Source organism: Oryctolagus cuniculus, chromosome 18 (genome assembly GCF_051225735.1).
Source record: "Oryctolagus cuniculus isolate XC-2025 breed Fujian yellow rabbit chromosome 18, ASM5122573v1, whole genome shotgun sequence".
Classification (NCBI taxonomy): Eukaryota; Metazoa; Chordata; class Mammalia; order Lagomorpha; family Leporidae; genus Oryctolagus; species Oryctolagus cuniculus.
The window spans coordinates 826,019-848,172 of record NC_142884.1 but is presented as its reverse complement, the minus strand read 5'-3'; the positions used below and the strand labels follow the sequence as shown (position 1 = coordinate 848,172).

General features: G+C 41.3%; 1 protein-coding gene across 1 annotated transcript; it reads right to left on the bottom strand.

Moving 5' to 3' along the window:
* Window positions 1-5,287: 5,287 nt before the first annotated feature.
* Window positions 5,288-6,229, bottom strand: ORYCUNV1R1506 (vomeronasal 1 receptor oryCunV1R1506). The gene is given in 1 exon segment (NM_001167195.1): window positions 5,288-6,229. A coding segment is annotated over 1 exon segment (942 nt).
* Window positions 6,230-22,154: the final 15,925 nt, after the last annotated feature.

Below are 22,154 nucleotides of genomic sequence, written 5' to 3'. Positions count from 1 at the left end.
ACCGAAATAGGAGGATTTGGAGATGGACACAGGGTTTCTTACCATCAGCTCCTCTTGAGGAGTTTGGATCAGACCTTAACAAGCATCCCTCTTTTTTGAGTGGACTCTCATGTCTACGCTCCAGCACCAGTGCCACCTCTGTCAAGGCTCAGAATGTCTCCAGGAATTCTCCTTACAGCCCTGATACCGAGCCATTTCCCTCGGAGCCTCTCTCCAGGATGGAGATGTAGTCTCCTAAAGTGTTGCCTTTTTCAAGGAGGTTGGAGCAATGATGACACTCAGAGGTTGGGAGTGAGGCAGGAGGAAGACAGCAAAACCCAGAAGAGGTCATTTAAAATTCTCTCACCTTGCTTCCCTCTAGAGCATGATTAGGCTACCACCTGTTTCAATAATGAGAGCGACTGCTTGGGGAGTTGAGGGAACTCTAAGAAACTTTTGTCTCTTCTACCAATTGCCAAAAACAATTACCAGTGATTACTGGCTGTCTCCCAAGGATCAGAAAGAAAGAGTAGTGACAGAAACTTTGCTGTGTTCCACTGAAACTGAAAATTTCTCTCTTTTGGGGAGGACGGCCACTATTGCTTTCCCTCTGCCCAGACACCCTTCTGAGTGTTCTGACTCTTGATTTATCAAATCTCTGAACAAATAATCAGGAGGTTACAGCTCCTCAACATCTTTCAGTCTCTTCTACAAATAGCATTGTAAATGCTTCTCTTCTTAAAATAACTGTGCTGGCAGGTGCCGTGGCTCACTAGGTTAATCCTCCGCCTTGCGGCGCCGGCACACCGGGTTCTAGTCCAGTTGGGGTGCCGGATTCTGTCCCGGTTGCCCCTCTTCCAGGCCAGCTCTCTGCTGTGGCCCGGGAGTGCAGTGGAGGATGGCCCAGGTGCTTGGGCCCTGCACCCCATGGGAGACCAGGAAAAGCACCTGGCTCCTGGCTCCTGCCACTGGATCAGCGCAGTGCACCAGCCGCAGCACGCCGGCCACAGTGACCATTGGAGGGTGAACCAACGGCAAAGGAAGACCTTTCTCTCTGTCTCTCTCTCTCTCACTGTCCACTCTGCCTGTCAAAAAAAATTTTTAAAAAACTGTACTAGCCTGTTTAATCTTGTATATTTCATGCTTTTGTGATTTCTCATTTTTCACAAGGCAACAATTTTGGAACATTTTTATTCTTTCTACTTCTTCAGTTCCTTGCAGTTCATGACAAATCCTAATCTGAGATTTTTACCTGCAAATCTAATCCATGACAAACTTCTAAGAATGGTATCTAATATTGTACTTAAATTTCTCAGTAGCTGTAGATACAGGTGTATTGCTCTCTATTTTTATATTGGATTGGCTAGGTCCTCCACTTTTCCAATTGCTTAATAAGAAAAGTCCCCACACCTCAATCATTAATCCTAGAATTATGCAATCCTATTGGGAATCAATAAATACAAGAAACCAAACATTCCCAAAGTTTCTCTCTTTCCAGAACTCCCTCCACAACTCCCCATTCATCTGTGATCTACATATATCCTAGTCGTGGATGTCTAACACATGTCACAAATTCCACCTAGTCAAACCTTGTTCCTGAGCTTTTTTCTAGATCTTGTCTGACTGTATCCTGCCCTCGCTCGGTTGATTACAGCTGCATCCTTCAACGGAACCAAAATCCCATCGCCATGCTTATTCTTAGCACATTATTGCTTCCTCACTCCATACATCCCATTCTACAAGCATTTCTGCTGGTTTCATCTACAAAATTTATCAAGACTACAAGTAACTTTCATCACCATCCCAGCCACCAGCATTAGCAAAGCACAATTTTCTTCTTAACATTTAATTTTATTTATTTAGAATCAGAAAGACAGGGAAAGAGGCGGATAGCTCTTATCTGCTGACTCACTACTTCAGAATCCTCCAGTGATCATGTTTGATCCAGGAGAAATTTGAAAGGTAGGAACTAGGTCTAGCTCTCCCACTCCTATGGCAGGGATCCAACTTTTTAGCCATCACCTAATGCTTCCCAGATGTGCAGGAGCAGAAATCAGGTCTTGAGCAGAGGGACTCTGGGCATCCTAACTGGAATACTAACAGCTAGAATCTAAACCCACCTTCCTCCATCCTCTCTTGCTTGACTTTCTGCACTGCTCATCTGAATGCTATCCTTGTTCACAGCTTTATTTCTTCTGAAGTCAGTTCTCACTCACCAGCCAGCATGGCTCAATATATGAGGCAGAGAAATGAAAATATATTGGTAGAAACGCTCCAGCATCTCTTCATTTTTTCTGAGAGAAGTAAAAATGCTCAGATTGTTCTATGGACCTCTGAGGTTTCGTCCTCTGTAGCCTGTCAATCCTCCTCTTTGGCATGCTGCTGCTTACTTTCTTGGTTCCATGTACTTTCCAGGCTTTGCTGGAATAGCCTGTTTCTTCTATTGTGGTCAAATCATCTCAATATTCATGTGACTGTCTCCCTTATCTCCTTTCAAGTCTAGCCTCAAATATCATCTTTCCAATAAGACCTCCTTCTATTTTCTTACCTAATATCTCATTACACACTCTCCCATGAAGTATTCATCCCCTAAGTGGTTGGTTCTCCGTTTTTTGCATACACAGTTGATAATGGATGATACATATTAGGTATTCCACATGTTTTTGTTGAAACTGTCAATGAAGGTTTCCATATTTGCAAGATTTATTTTATTTCTTTTTACAGTATTTTTTTTATTTGACAGATAGAATTAGTGAGAGAGAGAGACAGAGAGAAAGGTCTTCCTTCCATTGGTTCACTCCCCAAATGGTTGCTTTGGCTGCTGCACTGGGCCGATCCAAAGCCAGGGACCAGGTGCCTCCTCCTGGTTTCCTGTGTGGGTGCAGGTGCCTAAGCACTTTGGCCATCCTCCACTGCCCTCCCAGGCCACAGCAGAGGTCTGTACTGGAAGAGGAGTAACCGGGACTAGAACCCGACACCCATATGGGTTGCCAGTGTCATGGTGGAGCATTAACCAAGTGAGTCACGGCACCGACACGATTTATTTTATTTCTTTGAAAGACAGCATGACAGAAAGAGACCTAGAGACAAAAGAGAGATGGTCTATCCTCTCGTTCACTTCCCAAATGGCTTCAACTGCCAAAGCTTAGGTCAGGCCTAAGCAAGGAGTCTGGGACTTCATACAGGTCTCCCACATAAGTGGTGGGGACCAAAGTACTTAGGCCAACACCTGCTGCTTTCCGAGGTGCATAAGCAGGGAGCTGGATTGGAAGCTAAGCAGCTGGGAGTTGAGCCAGTCCCTCCACCTCACCCCATGGGATGCTGGTGTTGCGGCTGCTGATTTAACCCACTAACCACAATGCTGGCCCCATCAAAGTTTCTTGACTTGATCATGAACCATTTATAACACTCTGGCAGTTCTCTCCTTTTTCACTTGCTTTGTCTTGTTCTTCAAGGCTGTGACTGTGCATATTTCTGAGAAATAAACCAGAATCCTGGTTGGGAGACAAATCCCTCAGATTGGCCAGAAACACAACCTGGCTTTGTGCTCAAGTTCCCTCTGCTGCTCCTTGTACCTCAATGCCCTCATGTCATCTGTCATTTTCACCTGGTCTTTATTCATGTATTACAGACATGCTGGTGCCAGAGTGTGGAGTAGCAGGGAAAGCTGCCACCTGCAGCAGCAGCATCCCATATGGGCACTGGTTCAGTCCTGGGTACTTCACTTCTGATCCAGTTCCATGCTAATGGCCTGGGGAAAGTGTCACAAGGTGACCCATGTGTTTGGGTCCCTGACACCCATATGGGAGACCAGGAAGAAGCTCCTGGCCTCAGCCTGGCCCAGCCCTGACTGTTGGGGTCATTTAGGAAGTCAACCAGCAGATGGAAATCTCTCTGTAATGACTTTCAAACAAATAAATCTTAAAAGGATAAATGAGGCAAACATGCCTTCCCCTAGTTATTCCTGCTTCCTCTGTTTCTGGCAAACTAACTGGTTCCTAATAATAGCTTTCAGTGGTGTCAACATTTTGTAAAATATAGGAGATTTTACTTACCAATTTTGTTTCACATTGACATTCTGGAATCAAAATTAACATATTCACTTGTGAGCTTCTAAAATAGTTTCAACCTTGTGATGCACATTGTTTTGCTCTGCTTTGTCAGAGTGACGTGCCATTCAGTTATATCACGATCTGTTGTCCACGATCTCAGTTAGAAAGACCGGGTCACGGGGCTGGTGCTGTGGCACAGTGGGTTAACACCCTGGCCTGAAGCACTGGCATCCCATATGGGTGCCGGTTCGAGATCTGGCTGCTCCACTTACAATTCAGCTCTCTGCTATGGCCTGGGAAAGCAGTAGAGGATGGCCCAAATCCTTGGGCCCTTGCACCTGTGTGGGATACCCAGAGGAAGCTCCTGGCTATTGGCTTCGGACCGGTGCAGCCAAAGCCCTTGTGGCCAATAAGGGAGAGAAACATTGGGTGGAAGATCTCTCTCTCTCTCTCTCTCTCTCTCTCTCTCTCTGCTGCTGCCTCTCCTCTCTCTGCATAAATCTAACTTACAAATAAATACATCTTTAAAAAATAAAAAACCATGTTCATAAAAATGTCATCAAATGCAGTCCCAAAGATTTTTCCTTCTTCTTCCTCTGGGTTTTTCCAGTTGGCTTACACATAAGTTTCCTTTGAGGAACGAAGACAGTATTCTTCCACTATACTTTTCCTCCAGAATTAATGTTCTAGCTGGACTTGTGCAGTTGTGTTTGGATTTTATCTGAGGGTATACAACTTAACATGCTTATAGAATCAATGATAGCAACTTCTTGATTTAGAAAAAACTTAGAATTCCTCCAACAAATGAGGGAAGGAAAACTGTATCATAAATGTATTCACATTCTTTTGATACCCACCAAAGGGTCAGAGTGAAGGAAGGAGTCTCATATCTTTAGGAGTTCATTTTAGGTATTTAATCAAAGACGTAAAACTGAGAGTAGACTTTACTTTCAGAATATCTCAAATGAGGATATTAAAAGAGCTAATGGTAAAGAGATTTAGTAGGGTTTGGAAGGCGCTAAGGACACAGGAGGACAAAGACTGAAGAAAAACACCCTTATTTGATGTAGGCAAAGTAGAAATGAGAAGCCCCTCCTTGTTCCATGCCTGGCTATCTGCTAAATGAAATGATTTTGTGATCACACTCAGTCTATCTTGTTTTGATCCTAAACACAGAAGAATTTAGCCAGTGGAAATACTATATAAAATATGGCAGGGTGAACTGATACATGGACAGTATGCAGCATTCTGGAGTTTCATGCTCTGACTCGTTTATGAAAATCATTGATCTTTGTGCCATGGGTATACCACAGCCTGGAGACACGGTGGTCTCTGCTGATGAGAACAAAGGGGCTAACACAGGGGAAAGATGAACCCATAAGGACAGAGGTATTCACCAGCCACCAGCTGGGTTTATCAAAGAGGGTCATATAGAAAGTAAAGAAGGAAGACAGTGCATAACAACAGAAAAATGTGCTCACAAGCATCAGGATGCTGTGGGTGGCTCTTGTCTCTGGGGAGCATTTGGGAGAGAGGCTTTTGCTGTGAATGTGTAGCACCTTCTGCTTATGTCTGTACAAAATGATCAACATGCAGCCACTGGCCCAAACCATCAACACCAAACACAGCACGTCAATGAAGGAAAACATCATTGAATACAATAAGGAAATATTTCTGTCAGTAATTATGCCAGAGCAGAACTCCAAATCTATTTTCTCTGTGAGGTTGTTGCTCTCCCTCATAACTGTAATATTCATAGGTACCATACTATATACCAACAGGTGAAGGGTCCAGCAGAGCAGAATGGAAAGTCGAATGGATTTGAGGGCTTTGACCTTGAGCTCCATCCACTGGGGGCTGTTAGGGCTGATTGTGATGGCCTGGAAGCCACTCAGGAGAGAAGTTGCACTCAGAGATGCCCCTCTGGCCACTCTGTGAACATAGAAAACTAGTTTGCATCCAAAATCGTCCATGAAATATTTCAGCCCAAAAGCTGCCATGGTCTGAGGAATGCCTCTTGCGAGCAGAACCAAGCAGTTGGCTACAATTAGGTTATGGAGAATCAAATCCATGTGCTTTATCCCTCGTCCAGTGCAGGAAAGGAAGCCATAGCAGAGAAGGAGCAGGATGTTTCCTAGGAATCCGACTCCTGTCTGAGAGACAAAGATGATTCCCATGGTCAGAGCCCTGGATGGCATGCAGTCACAAGGACAGTAGTTCACGCAAAGCCAGTGAGTCCTGGAAAGAAATGGAGCCAATGTATTTCATCAAGGAAGCTTAAGTTCATTTCTTACTTCTACCCATTTTTTTTTCACACTCAGTAATGCCTTCTAGAATAATACATTCTTTTTTTTTTCTTAAGAGGCATTGGGATGCTGGCTGAGTATATCTTCTCACTTGGCTATTTCAGATTTTTCTAAGAATTTTCATCCATATTCACCTTGTTCCTATATGACATACCGTTTTCTTGTCTATTTGCAGTGTTTTGGTTAAATGTTCCTTTGCCAACTAACCAGTTATTCTGGTATTTGTATGAAAGTGCAGAAATTGAAGTTACAATATGGGTGACCAATTATATAGGAGAATAAGGACAGAATAATTATTATCACAACATTTAATTATGTATTCTAAATGCAGTGGGAATTTGAATGGTGAAGCCAAAGATACCCTCATTTCATTGGCCCCAAATATACAATGATACTATCACAGCAAATATTTGAAAGCAAATATTGAAAGCTTGATTAATTCATGCCAACTAAAATATAAAATATTATGAAGAAAAAAACAGTAAATGACTTCATTTGTATAGCATGCAAGTATCTTTATTTTATATGTAGAGGATGAATTCAAAATTTAGTTTAAATCATAACACTAATTTTATTATTTAATTGATTAGTTTTTTAAGGAATACACATTTCATAAGAAAAATTTAGGAATATGTTGTTTTTCACAGCATACCCACCCTCCCACCCACACTCCCACCTCTCTTCCCCTCTCCCCTTTCCACCCCCTTCTCTTTAAGATTCATTTTAATCAAGTTTACACACAGAAGACCAACTCTATACTATATAAAGTTTTCAACAATGTGCACATCCATGCACAACTAACACAAAAACTGAGAATTGCTTCCACATATATGTCTCATAAATACAACTCATTGAGGACAGAGGTCCTGCATGAGTTCATACACAGTGACTCCTGTTGTTAATCTAACAATTAACAATCTTATGTATGATGTGAGTGACCACCAAACGCTCTTGACATGAGCTGCCTAGGCTATGAAAGCCTTTCAAATGCACAAGCTCCCTCAGTATTTAGACAAGGCCATCAATAATGTGGAAGTTCTCCCCTCCTTTAGAGAAAAGTACATCCTTCTTTGATGGCCACTTTTTTCTGCTAGGGTCTCACTCACAGAGATCCTCCATGTAGAACACTTTTCACCACAGTGTCTTGGCTTTCCATGTCACAAAAGCTCTCATGGGCTTTACAGCTGCACCAGGAAGGTTTTTGGGCTGATTCTGAGAGCAGAGTGAGTAACGCAAAATTTAATAAGTATGAAAAACCAATTGTGTCCATATAGCTCAGGATCAAGTAGAATGAAAATATATTTCTTTTTTTTCATTTTTTTACTTTTATTTCATGAAAATGAATTTCCAAAGTACAATTTATAGATTACAATGGCTTCCCCCCCATACCGTCCCTCCCACCCACAACCCTCCCCTTTCCCACTCCCTCTCCCCTTCCATTCACATCAAGATTCATTTTCGATTATCTTAATATACAGAAGATCAGCTTAGTATACATTAAGGAAGGATTTCAACAGTTTGCTCCCACGCAGAAACATAAAGTGAAAAATAATAGATGATTTTTTTAAATGATGATGAAATCAGATCAGACCTATTGTCATGTTTAATCCCAGTGAGAGTCAAGTTGGGAGTTGATAATTTCTTTTTTTTTTTTACAGAGGATCAGTTTAGTATGCATTAAGTAAAGATTTCAACAGTTTGCACCCCCATAGAAACACAAAGTGAAATATATTGTTTGAGTACTCGTTATAGCATTAAATCTCAATGCACAGCACATTAAGGACAGAGATCCTACATGAGGAGTAAGTGCACAGTGACTCCTGTTGTTGACTTTACCAATTGACACTCCTGTCTATGGCATCAGTAATCTCCCTATGCTCCAGTCATGAGTTTCCAAGGCTATGGAAGCCCTCTGAGTTCTCCGATTCTTATCTTGTTTAGACAAGGTCATAGTCAAAGTGGAGGTTCTCTCCTCCCTTCAGAGAAAGGTACCTCCTTCTTTGAAGACCTGTTCTTTCCACTGGGATCTCACTCACAGAGATCTTCTGCCAGAGTATCTTGGCTTTCCATGCCTGAAATACTCTCATGGGCTTTTCAGCCAGATCCGAATGCCTTTAGGGCTGATTCTGAGGCCAGAGTGCTATTTAGGACATCTGCCATTCTATGAGTCTGCTGAGTATCTCACTTCCCATGTTGTATCACTCTCCCCTTTATTTATTCTACCGGTTAGTGTTAGCAGGTACTAGACATGTTTATGTGCTCCCTTTGACTCTTAGTCCTTTCATTATGATCAATTGTGAACTGAAATTGATCACTTGGAATAGTGAGATGGCATTGGTACATGCCACCTTGATGGGATTGAATTGGAATCCCCTGGTATGTTTCTAACTCTACCATTTGGGGCAAGTCAGCTTGAGCATGTCCCAAATTATACATCTCTTCCCTCTCTTATTCCCACTCTTATGTTTAACAGGGATCACATTTCAGTTAATTTTCAACACTTAAGAATAACTGTATATTAATTACAGAATTACACCAGTCATATTAAGTAGAACATACAAAAAAACTACTATGTAGAGGATGAATTCAAAATTTAGTTTAAATCATAACACTAATTTTATTATTTAATTGATTAGTTTTTTAAGGAATACACATTTCATAAGAAAAATTTAGGAATATGTTGTTTTTCACAGCATACCCACACTCCCACCCCTCCACCCCCTCCCCTTTCCACCCCCTTCTCTTTAAGATTCATTTTAATCAAGTTTACACACAGAAGACCAACTCTATACTATATAAAGTTTTCAACAATGTGCACATCCATGCACAAATAACACATAAACTGAGAATTGCTTCCACATATATGTCTCATAAATACAACTCATTGAGGACAGAGGTCCTGCATGGGGAGTTCATACACAGTGACTCCTGTTGTTAATCTAACAATTAACAATCTTATGTATGATGTGAGTGACCACCAAACGCTCTTGACATGAGCTGCCTAGGCTATGAAAGCCTTTCAAATGCACAAGCTCCCTCAGTATTTAGACAAGGCCATCAATAATGTGGAAGTTCTCCCCTCCTTTAGAGAAAAGTACATCCTTCTTTGATGGCCACTTTTTTCTGCTAGGGTCTCACTCACAGAGATCCTCCATGTAGAACACTTTTCACCACAGTGTCTTGGCTTTCCATGTCACAAAAGCTCTCATGGGCTTTACAGCTGCACCAGGAAGGTTTTTGGGCTGATTCTGAGAGCAGAGTGAGTAACGCAAAATTTAATAAGTATGAAAAACCAATTGTGTCCATATAGCTCAGGATCAAGTAGAATGAAAATATATTTCTTTTTTTTCATTTTTTTACTTTTATTTCATGAAAATGAATTTCCAAAGTACAATTTATAGATTACAATGGCTTCCCCCCCATACCGTCCCTCCCACCCACAACCCTCCCCTTTCCCACTCCCTCTCCCCTTCCATTCACATCAAGATTCATTTTCGATTATCTTAATATACAGAAGATCAGCTTAGTATACATTAAGGAAGGATTTCAACAGTTTGCTCCCACGCAGAAACATAAAGTGAAAAATAATAGATGATTTTTTTAAATGATGATGAAATCAGATCAGACCTATTGTCATGTTTAATCCCAGTGAGAGTCAAGTTGGGAGTTGATAATTTCTTTTTTTTTTTTACAGAGGATCAGTTTAGTATGCATTAAGTAAAGATTTCAACAGTTTGCACCCCCATAGAAACACAAAGTGAAATATATTGTTTGAGTACTCGTTATAGCATTAAATCTCAATGCACAGCACATTAAGGACAGAGATCCTACATGAGGAGTAAGTGCACAGTGACTCCTGTTGTTGACTTTACCAATTGACACTCCTGTCTATGGCATCAGTAATCTCCCTATGCTCCAGTCATGAGTTTCCAAGGCTATGGAAGCCCTCTGAGTTCTCCGATTCTTATCTTGTTTAGACAAGGTCATAGTCAAAGTGGAGGTTCTCTCCTCCCTTCAGAGAAAGGTACCTCCTTCTTTGAAGACCTGTTCTTTCCACTGGGATCTCACTCACAGAGATCTTCTGCCAGAGTATCTTGGCTTTCCATGCCTGAAATACTCTCATGGGCTTTTCAGCCAGATCCGAATGCCTTTAGGGCTGATTCTGAGGCCAGAGTGCTATTTAGGACATCTGCCATTCTATGAGTCTGCTGAGTATCTCACTTCCCATGTTGTATCACTCTCCCCTTTATTTATTCTACCGGTTAGTGTTAGCAGGTACTAGACATGTTTATGTGCTCCCTTTGACTCTTAGTCCTTTCATTATGATCAATTGTGAACTGAAATTGATCACTTGGAATAGTGAGATGGCATTGGTACATGCCACCTTGATGGGATTGAATTGGAATCCCCTGGTATGTTTCTAACTCTACCATTTGGGGCAAGTCAGCTTGAGCATGTCCCAAATTATACATCTCTTCCCTCTCTTATTCCCACTCTTATGTTTAACAGGGATCACATTTCAGTTAATTTTCAACACTTAAGAATAACTGTATATTAATTACAGAATTACACCAGTCATATTAAGTAGAACATACAAAAAAACTACTATGTAGAGGATGAATTCAAAATTTAGTTTAAATCATAACACTAATTTTATTATTTAATTGATTAGTTTTTTAAGGAATACACATTTCATAAGAAAAATTTAGGAATATGTTGTTTTTCACAGCATACCCACACTCCCACCCCTCCACCCCCTCCCCTTTCCACCCCCTTCTCTTTAAGATTCATTTTAATCAAGTTTACACACAGAAGACCAACTCTATACTATATAAAGTTTTCAACAATGTGCACATCCATGCACAAATAACACATAAACTGAGAATTGCTTCCACATATATGTCTCATAAATACAACTCATTGAGGACAGAGGTCCTGCATGGGGAGTTCATACACAGTGACTCCTGTTGTTAATCTAACAATTAACAATCTTATGTATGATGTGAGTGACCACCAAACGCTCTTGACATGAGCTGCCTAGGCTATGAAAGCCTTTCAAATGCACAAGCTCCCTCAGTATTTAGACAAGGCCATCAATAATGTGGAAGTTCTCCCCTCCTTTAGAGAAAAGTACATCCTTCTTTGATGGCCACTTTTTTCTGCTAGGGTCTCACTCACAGAGATCCTCCATGTAGAACACTTTTCACCACAGTGTCTTGGCTTTCCATGTCACAAAAGCTCTCATGGGCTTTACAGCTGCACCAGGAAGGTCTTTGGGCTGATTCTGAGAGCAGAGTGAGTAAAGCTAAATTTAATAAGTATGAAAAACCAATTGTGTCCATATAGTTCAGGATCAAGTATATGAAAATATATTTCAAGGGCCAGTGTTGTCTTAGGCTGCTGATGTGATGCCTGCATCCCATATGTGTGCCAGCTGAATTCCTAGATGTTCCGCTTTCACTCTGGCTCCCTGCTAATTTGCCTGGGAAATCAGCAGAAGATGGCCCAAGTGTTTGGCCCCCTGCACCCACATACAGGCTTGGCCTGGAATAACGATGAATGAATATGAACTAGCAAGTTGTTTTAAAAGTAAAGAATTGATTTTAAAAGGTGAACAAGAAAGTTTGTGCTTTTACCCTTTATCAAACTTTCCATAAAGTTTATGTGTTGATTTTTTGTGTTTAGGTCATCACACAACAAGTAAGGAACCCCTAATGTAAGTTCCTATTGCAGCTTAAAGAAATAGGAAGAATTCTGATTAAATTAACCAAGATCGAGACATGGATAGTGTCTAATTGAATGGCATCCCCTAGGAGGCAGCTTGTCAGATGGTATCAGGAATAATCAGGGGCTGCTCTAAAATGACACAGGGGAGAATGGAGCTCTGAGCTCACCAATGGAAATGTTTGAGAAAAAAATGCAAGCTAGAGCTTATTCAAATGGCTAAGGCCAAACCTCTATATCACCAATAACCTATGCTTATGCCAAACCAAGCTGAGTCTACTGCTACCCACACATGAGGTACTTTGATGAACTCAAACTATTGAATCATATATGTAGATTTCAGTGAAATGTGTCCATTTTTCTGTTTCTCCCAAGTTATGCCAACTTGTAGTTTAATTCCATTTTCTTTAATACAGGATTTGGCTTCCAAACCAAAAATTTCCTCCCAACTTATTCTTCTTTTTATTAACATATACCAGTATGTATCTCTGTGGTTTACCTGCTACAGAACTTAAACATGTTGTTCTTTCCTAGCAACACACACATACAGACACATGTGCACACACTCAAATTCAGCACTTCACCAAATCAACCGATTAAGGAATACTGGAAGCTGTGGGCAACTATGGATGAGAAAATGGAATTCTAATGCAAACAAATTGACTTCAGAATGCATTAAAACACATTCTCAGAGACCAGAGACTATCAAAGGTCATGTTAAGATCATATACCTGATAAGGGCACTGAAGATTTTGATCTGACATGTGTATTCATGGAATTGTCTTTCCTCTTTAAAACTGTTTTCCTTTCTTCACAAGCATTAAATCCTCTTTAAGGACCATGGTTCTCTCAAGAGAAACACTCACTTTCTCCATGAATCATGTCAGGGGTTCACAAACAGTTTAGTAACTTTTCCAACTCCAAAAGTGGCCATTTTCTTACCTATTGGATGCCCATGAGATGAGAGATTAGAAAATGATTCCTTAACACAGACATTGAGATGATAAGGTGTGACCCCAAAATTCCTGCAAAACATCCTGGAATTCTAGTGACAGAATTACCTCCCAGAGTAAGTAAAGCATCACATCTTTGCATTGCCATATTGCACATCACAGCAATATCATGGGTGATCACATCCCTGAAAGGGGAGGACTGAGAAGTGGACTTGGAGTTTCTCATCTGCCTTAGCAAGCATCACCTCTCTATGTGCAGAAGCTCATATCAGCACTCAAATGTCACCTTCGTCAAGAAGTATAATGTTTTCAGAGATACAACCTTGCTGTTCTGGTACACAGTCATTTTCTTCTGAGTCTCTGTTTCCAGGATGGAGATGTGATCTCCTAAAATATTGTCTTTTACTGGGAAAGAGGGCCCAGTGATGACAGAGGATGTGTTGTGGGGAGGCAGCCAAACCCAGAAGCGATCATTTAGAGAAATGCCCTTATTCTTGATGTGGACAAAGAAATAGGATCTTACAAAATTACCAGAAAATAAACCGTTGGTAGGTAAGGAGGAAAGGAAGGCTGGGAAAGTGTAAAACCAACTGCAAGACTAAGAAAGAGCTTCAGGGCAGCAGAAGAGTCTAGGATGAATATTTTTAGTGTTGAAGTTACTTTTGCATTTCATGACCATATACTTTTTTCCCACCAAGCTTAGATACTCTGTTAGGACTGAAGAGAGAAGTCTCTGGGAATGGGTAATCTCTTACTAGGAGAAGGGAGAGATGGAATGCAGACATTAATTTAGCCATCAAATAAAACACACAAAACTTTCTCTCAAGCACTATCATACAATTGATTAAAGTTCACGGAAGGAAAGAACTTGGAAATGGAAATATATGAACAGATGACAAATGTGCTGAGCACAGGAAAGAAGCATGCTACTCAACAAAATCCATTGCTCAACAAACTGTAAGCAGGATAAACAAACTCATTAGATACCCAGATATATTATAAAAACCAACAGGTAGCACTTTCAATTCCTGTTCAGTTCGACCACACAGTCCTTCAGAGAACAACACCAAACCTTTAGTCTCTACACCCGTTAGAAAATGGATTCTTTCTACATAGCTTGTTACTTTTATTCCTATGCATCCATCTTATTAAATTGTATAACATTAAAATCAATTGTTAGAAGAGATTATTGTGCAAATATCATTAAAGATATCATTAGAGACAATAGACATAACAAAGAAAATGCTCAGTCTCTTTCCAAAAGATAGCAATTTGTTAGGAGCTCCTGTGAATCTGGGTCTGATGCAGGAGGAGCGTAGAGAAAACAGTTAACATAGCTAACCTATGAAAGGGTGTGAAAAAAACAAAACAAAACAAATCTGCTGTTGGTTTCCACCTAGAAACTTGATTTGGGAGGGTTCCTAATTCCTTGATAAGACAGGCCCACTGTACTTAACATAGGTTTATTGAAACAGTGAATGAATTTTTCTGTGTGTTTTTAAAAATCATTTATTTATTTGAAAGGCAGAATAACAGAGAGAGGGAGAGACAGACACAAAGGTAACTTCCATCTGCCGGTTTACTTTGCACATGGCAGCAATGGCTGTGGCAGGACAGCATGAATCCAGGTCCTGGAACCCCATCCAGGTCTCCCACATGGTGTCAGGGGACCAAGTTCTTGGGCCATCTTGTGCTTTCTTAGGTGCTTTAACAGGAAGCTGTATTGGAAGCAGAGGATCCCAGACTTGAACCGGTGCCTCTGTAGGGGATGCCAGAATCCCAGGCAAAGTCTTACCAGCTGCACCACAATGCCAGCCCTCAATAGACGTTTGTTGACTTTGTTCTGATTCATGACTAACATGCTGGCAGTTCTCTTTGATCGTGCCCCTCATTTTCATCATTCCTCAAGGCTGCAACTGTGCATAGTCCTGAGAAGTTCAATGTAATCAGAAACGAGAGACAAAACCCTCAGGTTGGCTAGAATCACAACCTGGTCCTGTGCTTGGGTTCCTTCTCTCACTCCCTACACCTTAATGCCCTTGTCTCATCTCTCCTTTTCATCTTATCTTTTTCATGTGTTACAACATGCCTTCCTTTCATTATGCCTGCCTCATCTATCTTTGGATGCATAAACTAATTCCTCATAAGAGCTTTAAGCGATATTAACATTTTGCACATCTTTGAAAACTGTGAATGATATTATATTTACTTATTTCTGGCTACCACTGAAACTCCAGGAATTCAAAATGAGCATCTTTTGCCCATGAGCTTCTTATAAGCAGAGAAAAAGTTCCAGCCTTCTGTTGCAACCTGTTCTGCTCTGCTTTGTCCAAAAGAACCTTTCTGAGCTTCATGCTCTTCAGTCACAGTGGAATCTGCTGTGCACAGTCTCTTTTAGAAAGACCCTGTCTGCAAGGATGGCACCAGAGTGACACCCTGAGATGCTTTGCTTATTTCCCCTCTGGGTTTTTCCAGTTGGCTGAGGCAGAATTGTCCTTTGAGGCAGAAAGACAATATTCATCCCACTCACATTTTTCTCCAATTGTTATACTAGCTAGATATGTTAAATCATTTTGGAATGTATCTAAGGGCACCACACTTACAACACATGCTTTTGCCATCATCAGTAGCATCTTGTTGGGTCTGAAATGTCAAAAGATTCTTCCAATGAACTTGATGAGGAAACTGTGTCAGAAATGTATTCCCAAAGTCTTCTTTAGCATGAAAATATATTAAAAACACTTTACAATATTCTGAACCCTGAAAAACCTGAAGAATGATAAAGAGAACCATAATACCAGAACAATGAATGTTCCAAACTAGTTCTGTTCCAGTATAGTGACAACATAATATTGAAAGTATTAATAAAAGCTCTAAATAGACAGTGACATAGCATCCTGTGATAGGGATTGTGGATGAGTTCCAGGGTTATACAACACACTTAAAACATCATTGCATTCTAATTCTCTTTCACAATATTCCTGAGTTTCTAAAATTAAACTATGAGAAGCATAAATACACTAATAAATATGAACTAGCAAGTTATACTAAAACTCTTTAAAGAACACTTTAAAATAAGTGTAAACAGAAAATCTGTACTTTGCCCTTTATTGCAATATTCTATTAAGTCTATATGCTAAAAATTAGGGTTATGTAAAACACATTAACACCCACTAATGTAAGTTCATATTGCAATCTTAAAAAATGTGAGAATATCATGTAACCAAGATAGAGATGTACACAGTGTCCAATTAGTTCAACACCCCCATGAGATTTCTTGTCAGATGATAGCTGTTCTAAAAGTGATTTGGGGAAGAGTGGCATTTGGCGCTAAGGGACTTCCAATGGAAATGTTAAAAAATTATATTTTATTCTTATTCATATGGGTAAGGTCAAAGCTCTTGACATCACCATAACTTGTGTTCATGCCAAACCAAGCACACTTTACAGTCACCCATGCATGGAGTAATATGATGAACTCAAACTATTGTCATACATGTATATGTCAGATTTCAGTGAAATGTGTCAGAGTTCCTGTTTCTCACCAGTTAGCTGGACAACACAAGCTCTGTCAACTTGGAGTTCCTCCCCCACTTTTTGTAAAATGGCAGGATTTGGCTTCCAACCAAAAATTTTCTCCCAACCAATTCATTAGCATATACCAGTATACATCTCTCCCTTTTAGCTGCTATAGAAATTAAGCATTTTCTTCTTCCATAGGAAAACACATACACAGGCACACTCAGTCCTTCAGTGCATCAACTGATTAAGGAATACAGGAAGACATTGACATCTGTGGATGAGAAAACTGAACTAAGGGGTGAATAAATATATTTGGCAGTGGATTACAGCACATTCTTGGAAACCAGAAGAAGCTATTGCAAGTCATGTTAGAATCATGTACCTGTTAAAGTCATTGGATGATTTTGCATCTGATATCTGCATTTATGAAATCATTTCTCTCTTTAAAACTGATTTCCTTTCTTCAATACAGACAATTACTTCTAAGGATCAGAGCTGTCTTGAAACACTCGCTGTCCCCTTTAACCACCTTGTAGCTGCCCATGAGGTGAGAAATTAGAAAATTTCATATGATTCTTTATCACACACATGGAGATAACAAGGTTATGACATCTGAATTATTTGCAATAAACTCTGAAATTGTAACTAAAGAACTACCTTTCAAAGTAACTCAAACATCAGATCTACTCATTGCCATGTTCCATATCAAACTAATGTCATGGATGGTCATGCTACTGAAACAGGAGGATTCAGGGTTGGACATGGGGTTTCTTACCATCAGCTCCTCTTGAGGAGTTTGGATCAGACCTTAACAAGCATCCCTCTTCTTTGAGTGGACTCTCATGTTCACGCTCCAGCACCAGTGCCACCTCTGTCAAGGCTCAGAATGTTTCCAGGAATTCTCCTTACAGCCCTGATACCGAGCCATTTTCCTCAGAGCCTCTCTCCAGGATGGAGATGTAGTCTCCTAAAGTGTTGCTTTTTCAAGAAGGTTGGAGCAGTGATGACAGTCAGAGGATGGGAGTGAGGCAGGGGGAAGACAACAAAACCCAGAAGAGGTCATTTAAAATTCTCTCACCTTGCTTCCCTCTAGAGCATGATTAGGCTACCACCTGTTTCAATAATGAGAGTGACTGCTTGGGGAATTGAGGGTAGCTCTAAGAAACTTTTGTCTCTTCTACCAATTGCCAAAAACAATTACCAGCGATTACTGGCTGTCTCTCAAGGATCAGAAAGAAAGAGTAGTGACAGAAACTTTGCTGTGTTCCACTGAAACTGAAAATCTCTTCTTTTTGGGAGGACGGCCACTATTGCTTTCCCTCTGCCCAAACACCCTTCTGAGTGTTCTGACTCTTGGTTGATCAAATCTCTGAACAGATAATCAAAAGTTGGGACCGACTCTATGACGCAGGCGTTTACATCCATGGTTTAAGTGCTGGCATCCCATATGGGAGCCGCTTTGAATCCCAGCTGCTTCACTTCTGATCCAGCTGTCTGCTGTGGCCTGGGAAAGCAGTAGAAGATGGCCCAAGTCCTTGGGCCCCTGCACGCACATGGGAGACCTGGATGAAGCTCCTGGCTCCTGGTTTCAGATTGGCGCAGCTCTGGCCATTGCAGCCAATTTGGGTGTGAATCAGTGGAAGGAACCTCCCTCCCCCCACCTCTCCTCTCTCCTTGTACTCTTTCAAAGAAATAAATCTTAAAAACTAAAAGGTTACCAGCATGTTACAGCTCCTCAACACCTTTCAGTCTCTTTTACAAATGGCATTGCTCCTCTTTCTTTTTTTCACATAAAGATTTACACAGTGAGAAGGAGAGAGACAGAGAGAAAGGTCTTCCTTCTCTTGGTTCACCCCCGCAAATGGCTGCTACAGCCTGAGCTACGCTGATCTGAAGCCAAGAGCCAGGTGCTTCCCCGGGTCTCCCATGTGGGTGCAGGCACCTAAGCACTTGCACCATCCTCCACTGCCCTCCTGGGCCACAGCAGGAGCTGGACTGGAAGAGGAGCAACCAGGACTAGAACCTGGTGCTGATATGGGATGCTGGCACCACAGGCGGAGGATTAACCAGTGAGCCATGGCCCCAGCCCCAGTGCTACTCTTCCTAAAATAACTATGCTAGCTTGTTTATCCTGTATCATTTTCTTGTCTATTTGTGTTACAGTAGTGTTTTGTTTAAATGTTCCTTTTACAACTAACCAATTATTCAGGTATTTGTATGAAAATGCAGAAATCAAGTTACCTTATAGGTGAGCAATTTTATAGGAGAAGAATGACAGAATAATTATTTATCACAACATTTAATTATGTATTCTAAGTGCCGTGGCATGTTAGAATGGTGAAGCCAAAGATTTACTCATTTTTCATTAGCCCCAATGAACAATGATACTATTACAGCAAATGTTTGAAAGCAAATATTGAAAGTATGAATAACTCATGCCAACTAAAATAGAAAATAATGAAGAAAATAATTAACTGATTTCTTTTGTGTGGGGAGCAACCCGGACTAGACTGTTACTGGAATTAAGACTTATTCTATGCATCTGCTCTCCCACAATATGGTGCTGGGAGAGAAGAAAACAGCTTCTACACAGCTGCCTCCAGTTCAACCAATAAACTGTGGGACCTGCTCCTGATTGGAGGAGAGCAGCGTACTCGGCGTGTGGGTAGCAGAGTTGGGATTGGTGGAAGAGGACTATAAAGGAGGAGAGAGACGGCATGCACCAGGAACATCTAAGGGGAACATCTATCTGAAGGAACACCTGTGCAGCCCCCGAGAGAGCCGGCTGGTGGTATGCCGCTCCCCTGCGGAAGTGGGGAATGTGGCCAGGGGGAACTGCCCTTCCACGGAGGTGGAAGGGTCAGTAGCCAACCCGGGAAGAACCAGCAGCAAACCCGGGGAGGGCCGAGCAGACGAAAGAACAGCGCAGGGTTCAGTGTCGTTCCTCCATGAAGAGGGGGAGCGACACTTTTGTATAGAATCCAAGCATATTCATTTTATATGTAGTGATTTTATATGTAGTGGATGAATTAAAAATTTAGTATAATAAGTAACACTAAATTTATTTTTAATTAATAATTTAATTTGTTTGTAAAAGAATACAAATTTCATAAGTACAATTTTAGGAATATAGTTGTTGTTCACACCATACGCACTCTCCCACCCATACTCCCACCCGTCCTCCCCTTTTCTCTCCCCTTCCCAGTCCCACTCTATTAGGATTCATTTTTAACTAACTTTGTTTTTTTTATTTTTTTTTATTTATTTATTTTTTGACAGGCAGAGTGGACAGTGAGAGAGAGAGACAGAGAGAAAGGTCTTCCTTTGCTGTTGGTTCACCCTCCAATGGCCGCCGCGGCCGGCGCACTGCGGCCGGCGCACCACGCTGATCCGGTGGCAGGAGCCAGGAGCCAGGTGCTTTTCCTGGTCTACCATGGAGTGCAGAGCCCAAGCACCTGGGCATCCTCCACTGCACTCCCTGGCGACAGCAGAGAGCTGGCCAGGAAGAGGGGCAATGGGGACAGAATCCGGCGCCCCAACCAAGACTAGAACCCGGTGTGCTGGCGCCGCAAGGCGGAGGATTAGCCTAGTGAGCCACGGCGCCGGCCCATTTTTAACTAACTTTGAACCCAGAAGACCAACTCTATACTAAGTAAAGATTTCAACAATGTGCACATACCTGCATACACACACAAAAAACCTGAGAACTACTTTTACAGTTACCTTGCATAAATACAACTCATTGAGGACAGATGTCCTGCATGGGCAGTTCATACACAGTGACTGCTGTTGTTAATTTTACAATTAACACTCTTACATGATGTCAGTACCACCCAGGGCTCTTGACATGAACTGCTAGGCTATAAAAGGCTTTCGAATGCACAAAATCCATCAGTATTTAGACAAAGCCATAGCAAGTGGAAGTTCTCTTCTCCCTTTAGAGAAAAGTACATCCTTCTTTGATGGCCACTTCTTTCTGCTGGGGTCTCACTCACAGAGATCCTTCCTGTAGCACATATTTTTTTACCACAGTGTCGGCTTTCCATGTCAGAAAAGCTCTTACTGGCTTTTCAGCCAGACCAGGAAAGGTTTGGGCTGATTCTCAGGACAGAATAAGTAACACTAAATTTAATAAGTATGAAAAACCAGTTGTGTCCATATAGCTCAGGATCAACTAGCATGAAAATATATTTCACGGGCCAGTGTAGTCTTAGGCTGCTGCCTGTGATGCCTGCATACCATATGTGCACCAGTGAAATCCCAGCTGTTCCACTTCCAGCCTGGCTCTCTGCTAATTTGCCTGGGAAAGCAGCAGAAGATGGCCCAAGTCTTTGGGCTCCTGTGCCAATGTACAGGCTTCAGCCCTGTGGAGCATATCATATTTGTCCTTCTCGGACTGGCTTATTTCACTCAGCATGATGTTTTCCAGATTCCTTCATTTGGTTGCAAATGACCGGATTTCATTGTTTTTGACTGCTGTATAGCATTCTTTAGAGTACATGTCCCATAATTTCTTTATCCAGTCTACCGTTGATGGGTAATTAGGTTGGTTCCAGGTCTTAGCTATTGGGAATTGAGATGCAATAAACATTAGTGTGCAGACAGCTGTTTTGTTTGCCAATTTAATTTCTTTTGGGTAAATTCCAAGGAGTGGGATGGCTGGGTTGAATGGTAGGGTTATCTTCAGGTTTCTGAGGAATCTCCAGACTGACTTCCATAGTGGCTTAACCCACAAACAGTGGGTTAGTGTCCCTTTTTCCCCACATCCTCTCCAGCATCTGTTGTTGGTAGATTTCTGTATGTGAGCCATTCTAACCGGGGTGAGGTGAAACCTCATGGTGGTTTTGAGTTGCATTTCCCTGATGGCTCATGATCCTGAACATTTTTTCATGTGTCTGTTAGATGTTTGGATTTCCTCTTTTGAAAAATGTCTTTTGAGGTCCTTGGCCCATCTCTAAGTGGGTTGTTTGCTTTGATGTTCTGGAGTTTCTTCATCTCTTTGTAGATTCTGGTTATTAACCCTTTATCTGTTGCATAGTTTGCAAACATTTTTTCCCATTCTGTCAGTTGCCTCTTCACTTTCCTGACTGTTTCTTTTGAAGTACAGAAACTTCTCCATTTGATGCAATCCCAAATGTTAATTTTGGCTTTGACTGCCTGTGCTTCCGGGGTCTTTTCCAAGAAGTCGTTGCCTGTGCCTATATCTTGCAGGGTTTCTCCAATGTTCTCTAATAATTTGATGGTGTCGGGTCATAGATTTAGGTCTTTAATCCATGTTGAGTGGATTTTTGTGTAAGGTGAAAGGTAGGGGTCTTGCTTCATGCTTCTGCATGTGGAAATCCAATTTTCCCAGCACCATTTATTGAATAGACTGTCCTTGCTCCAGGGATTGGTTTTTGATCCTTTATCAAATATAAGTTGTCTGTAGATGTTTGGATTGATTTCTGGTGTTTCTATTCTGTTCCATTGGTCTATCCATCTGTTTCTGTACCAGTACCTTACTGTTTTGATTACAACTGCCCTGTAGTATGCCCTGAAATCTGATATTGTGATGCCTCCAGCTTTATTTTTGTTGTGCAAGATTGCTTTAGCTATTGGAGGTCTCCTGTGTCTCCATA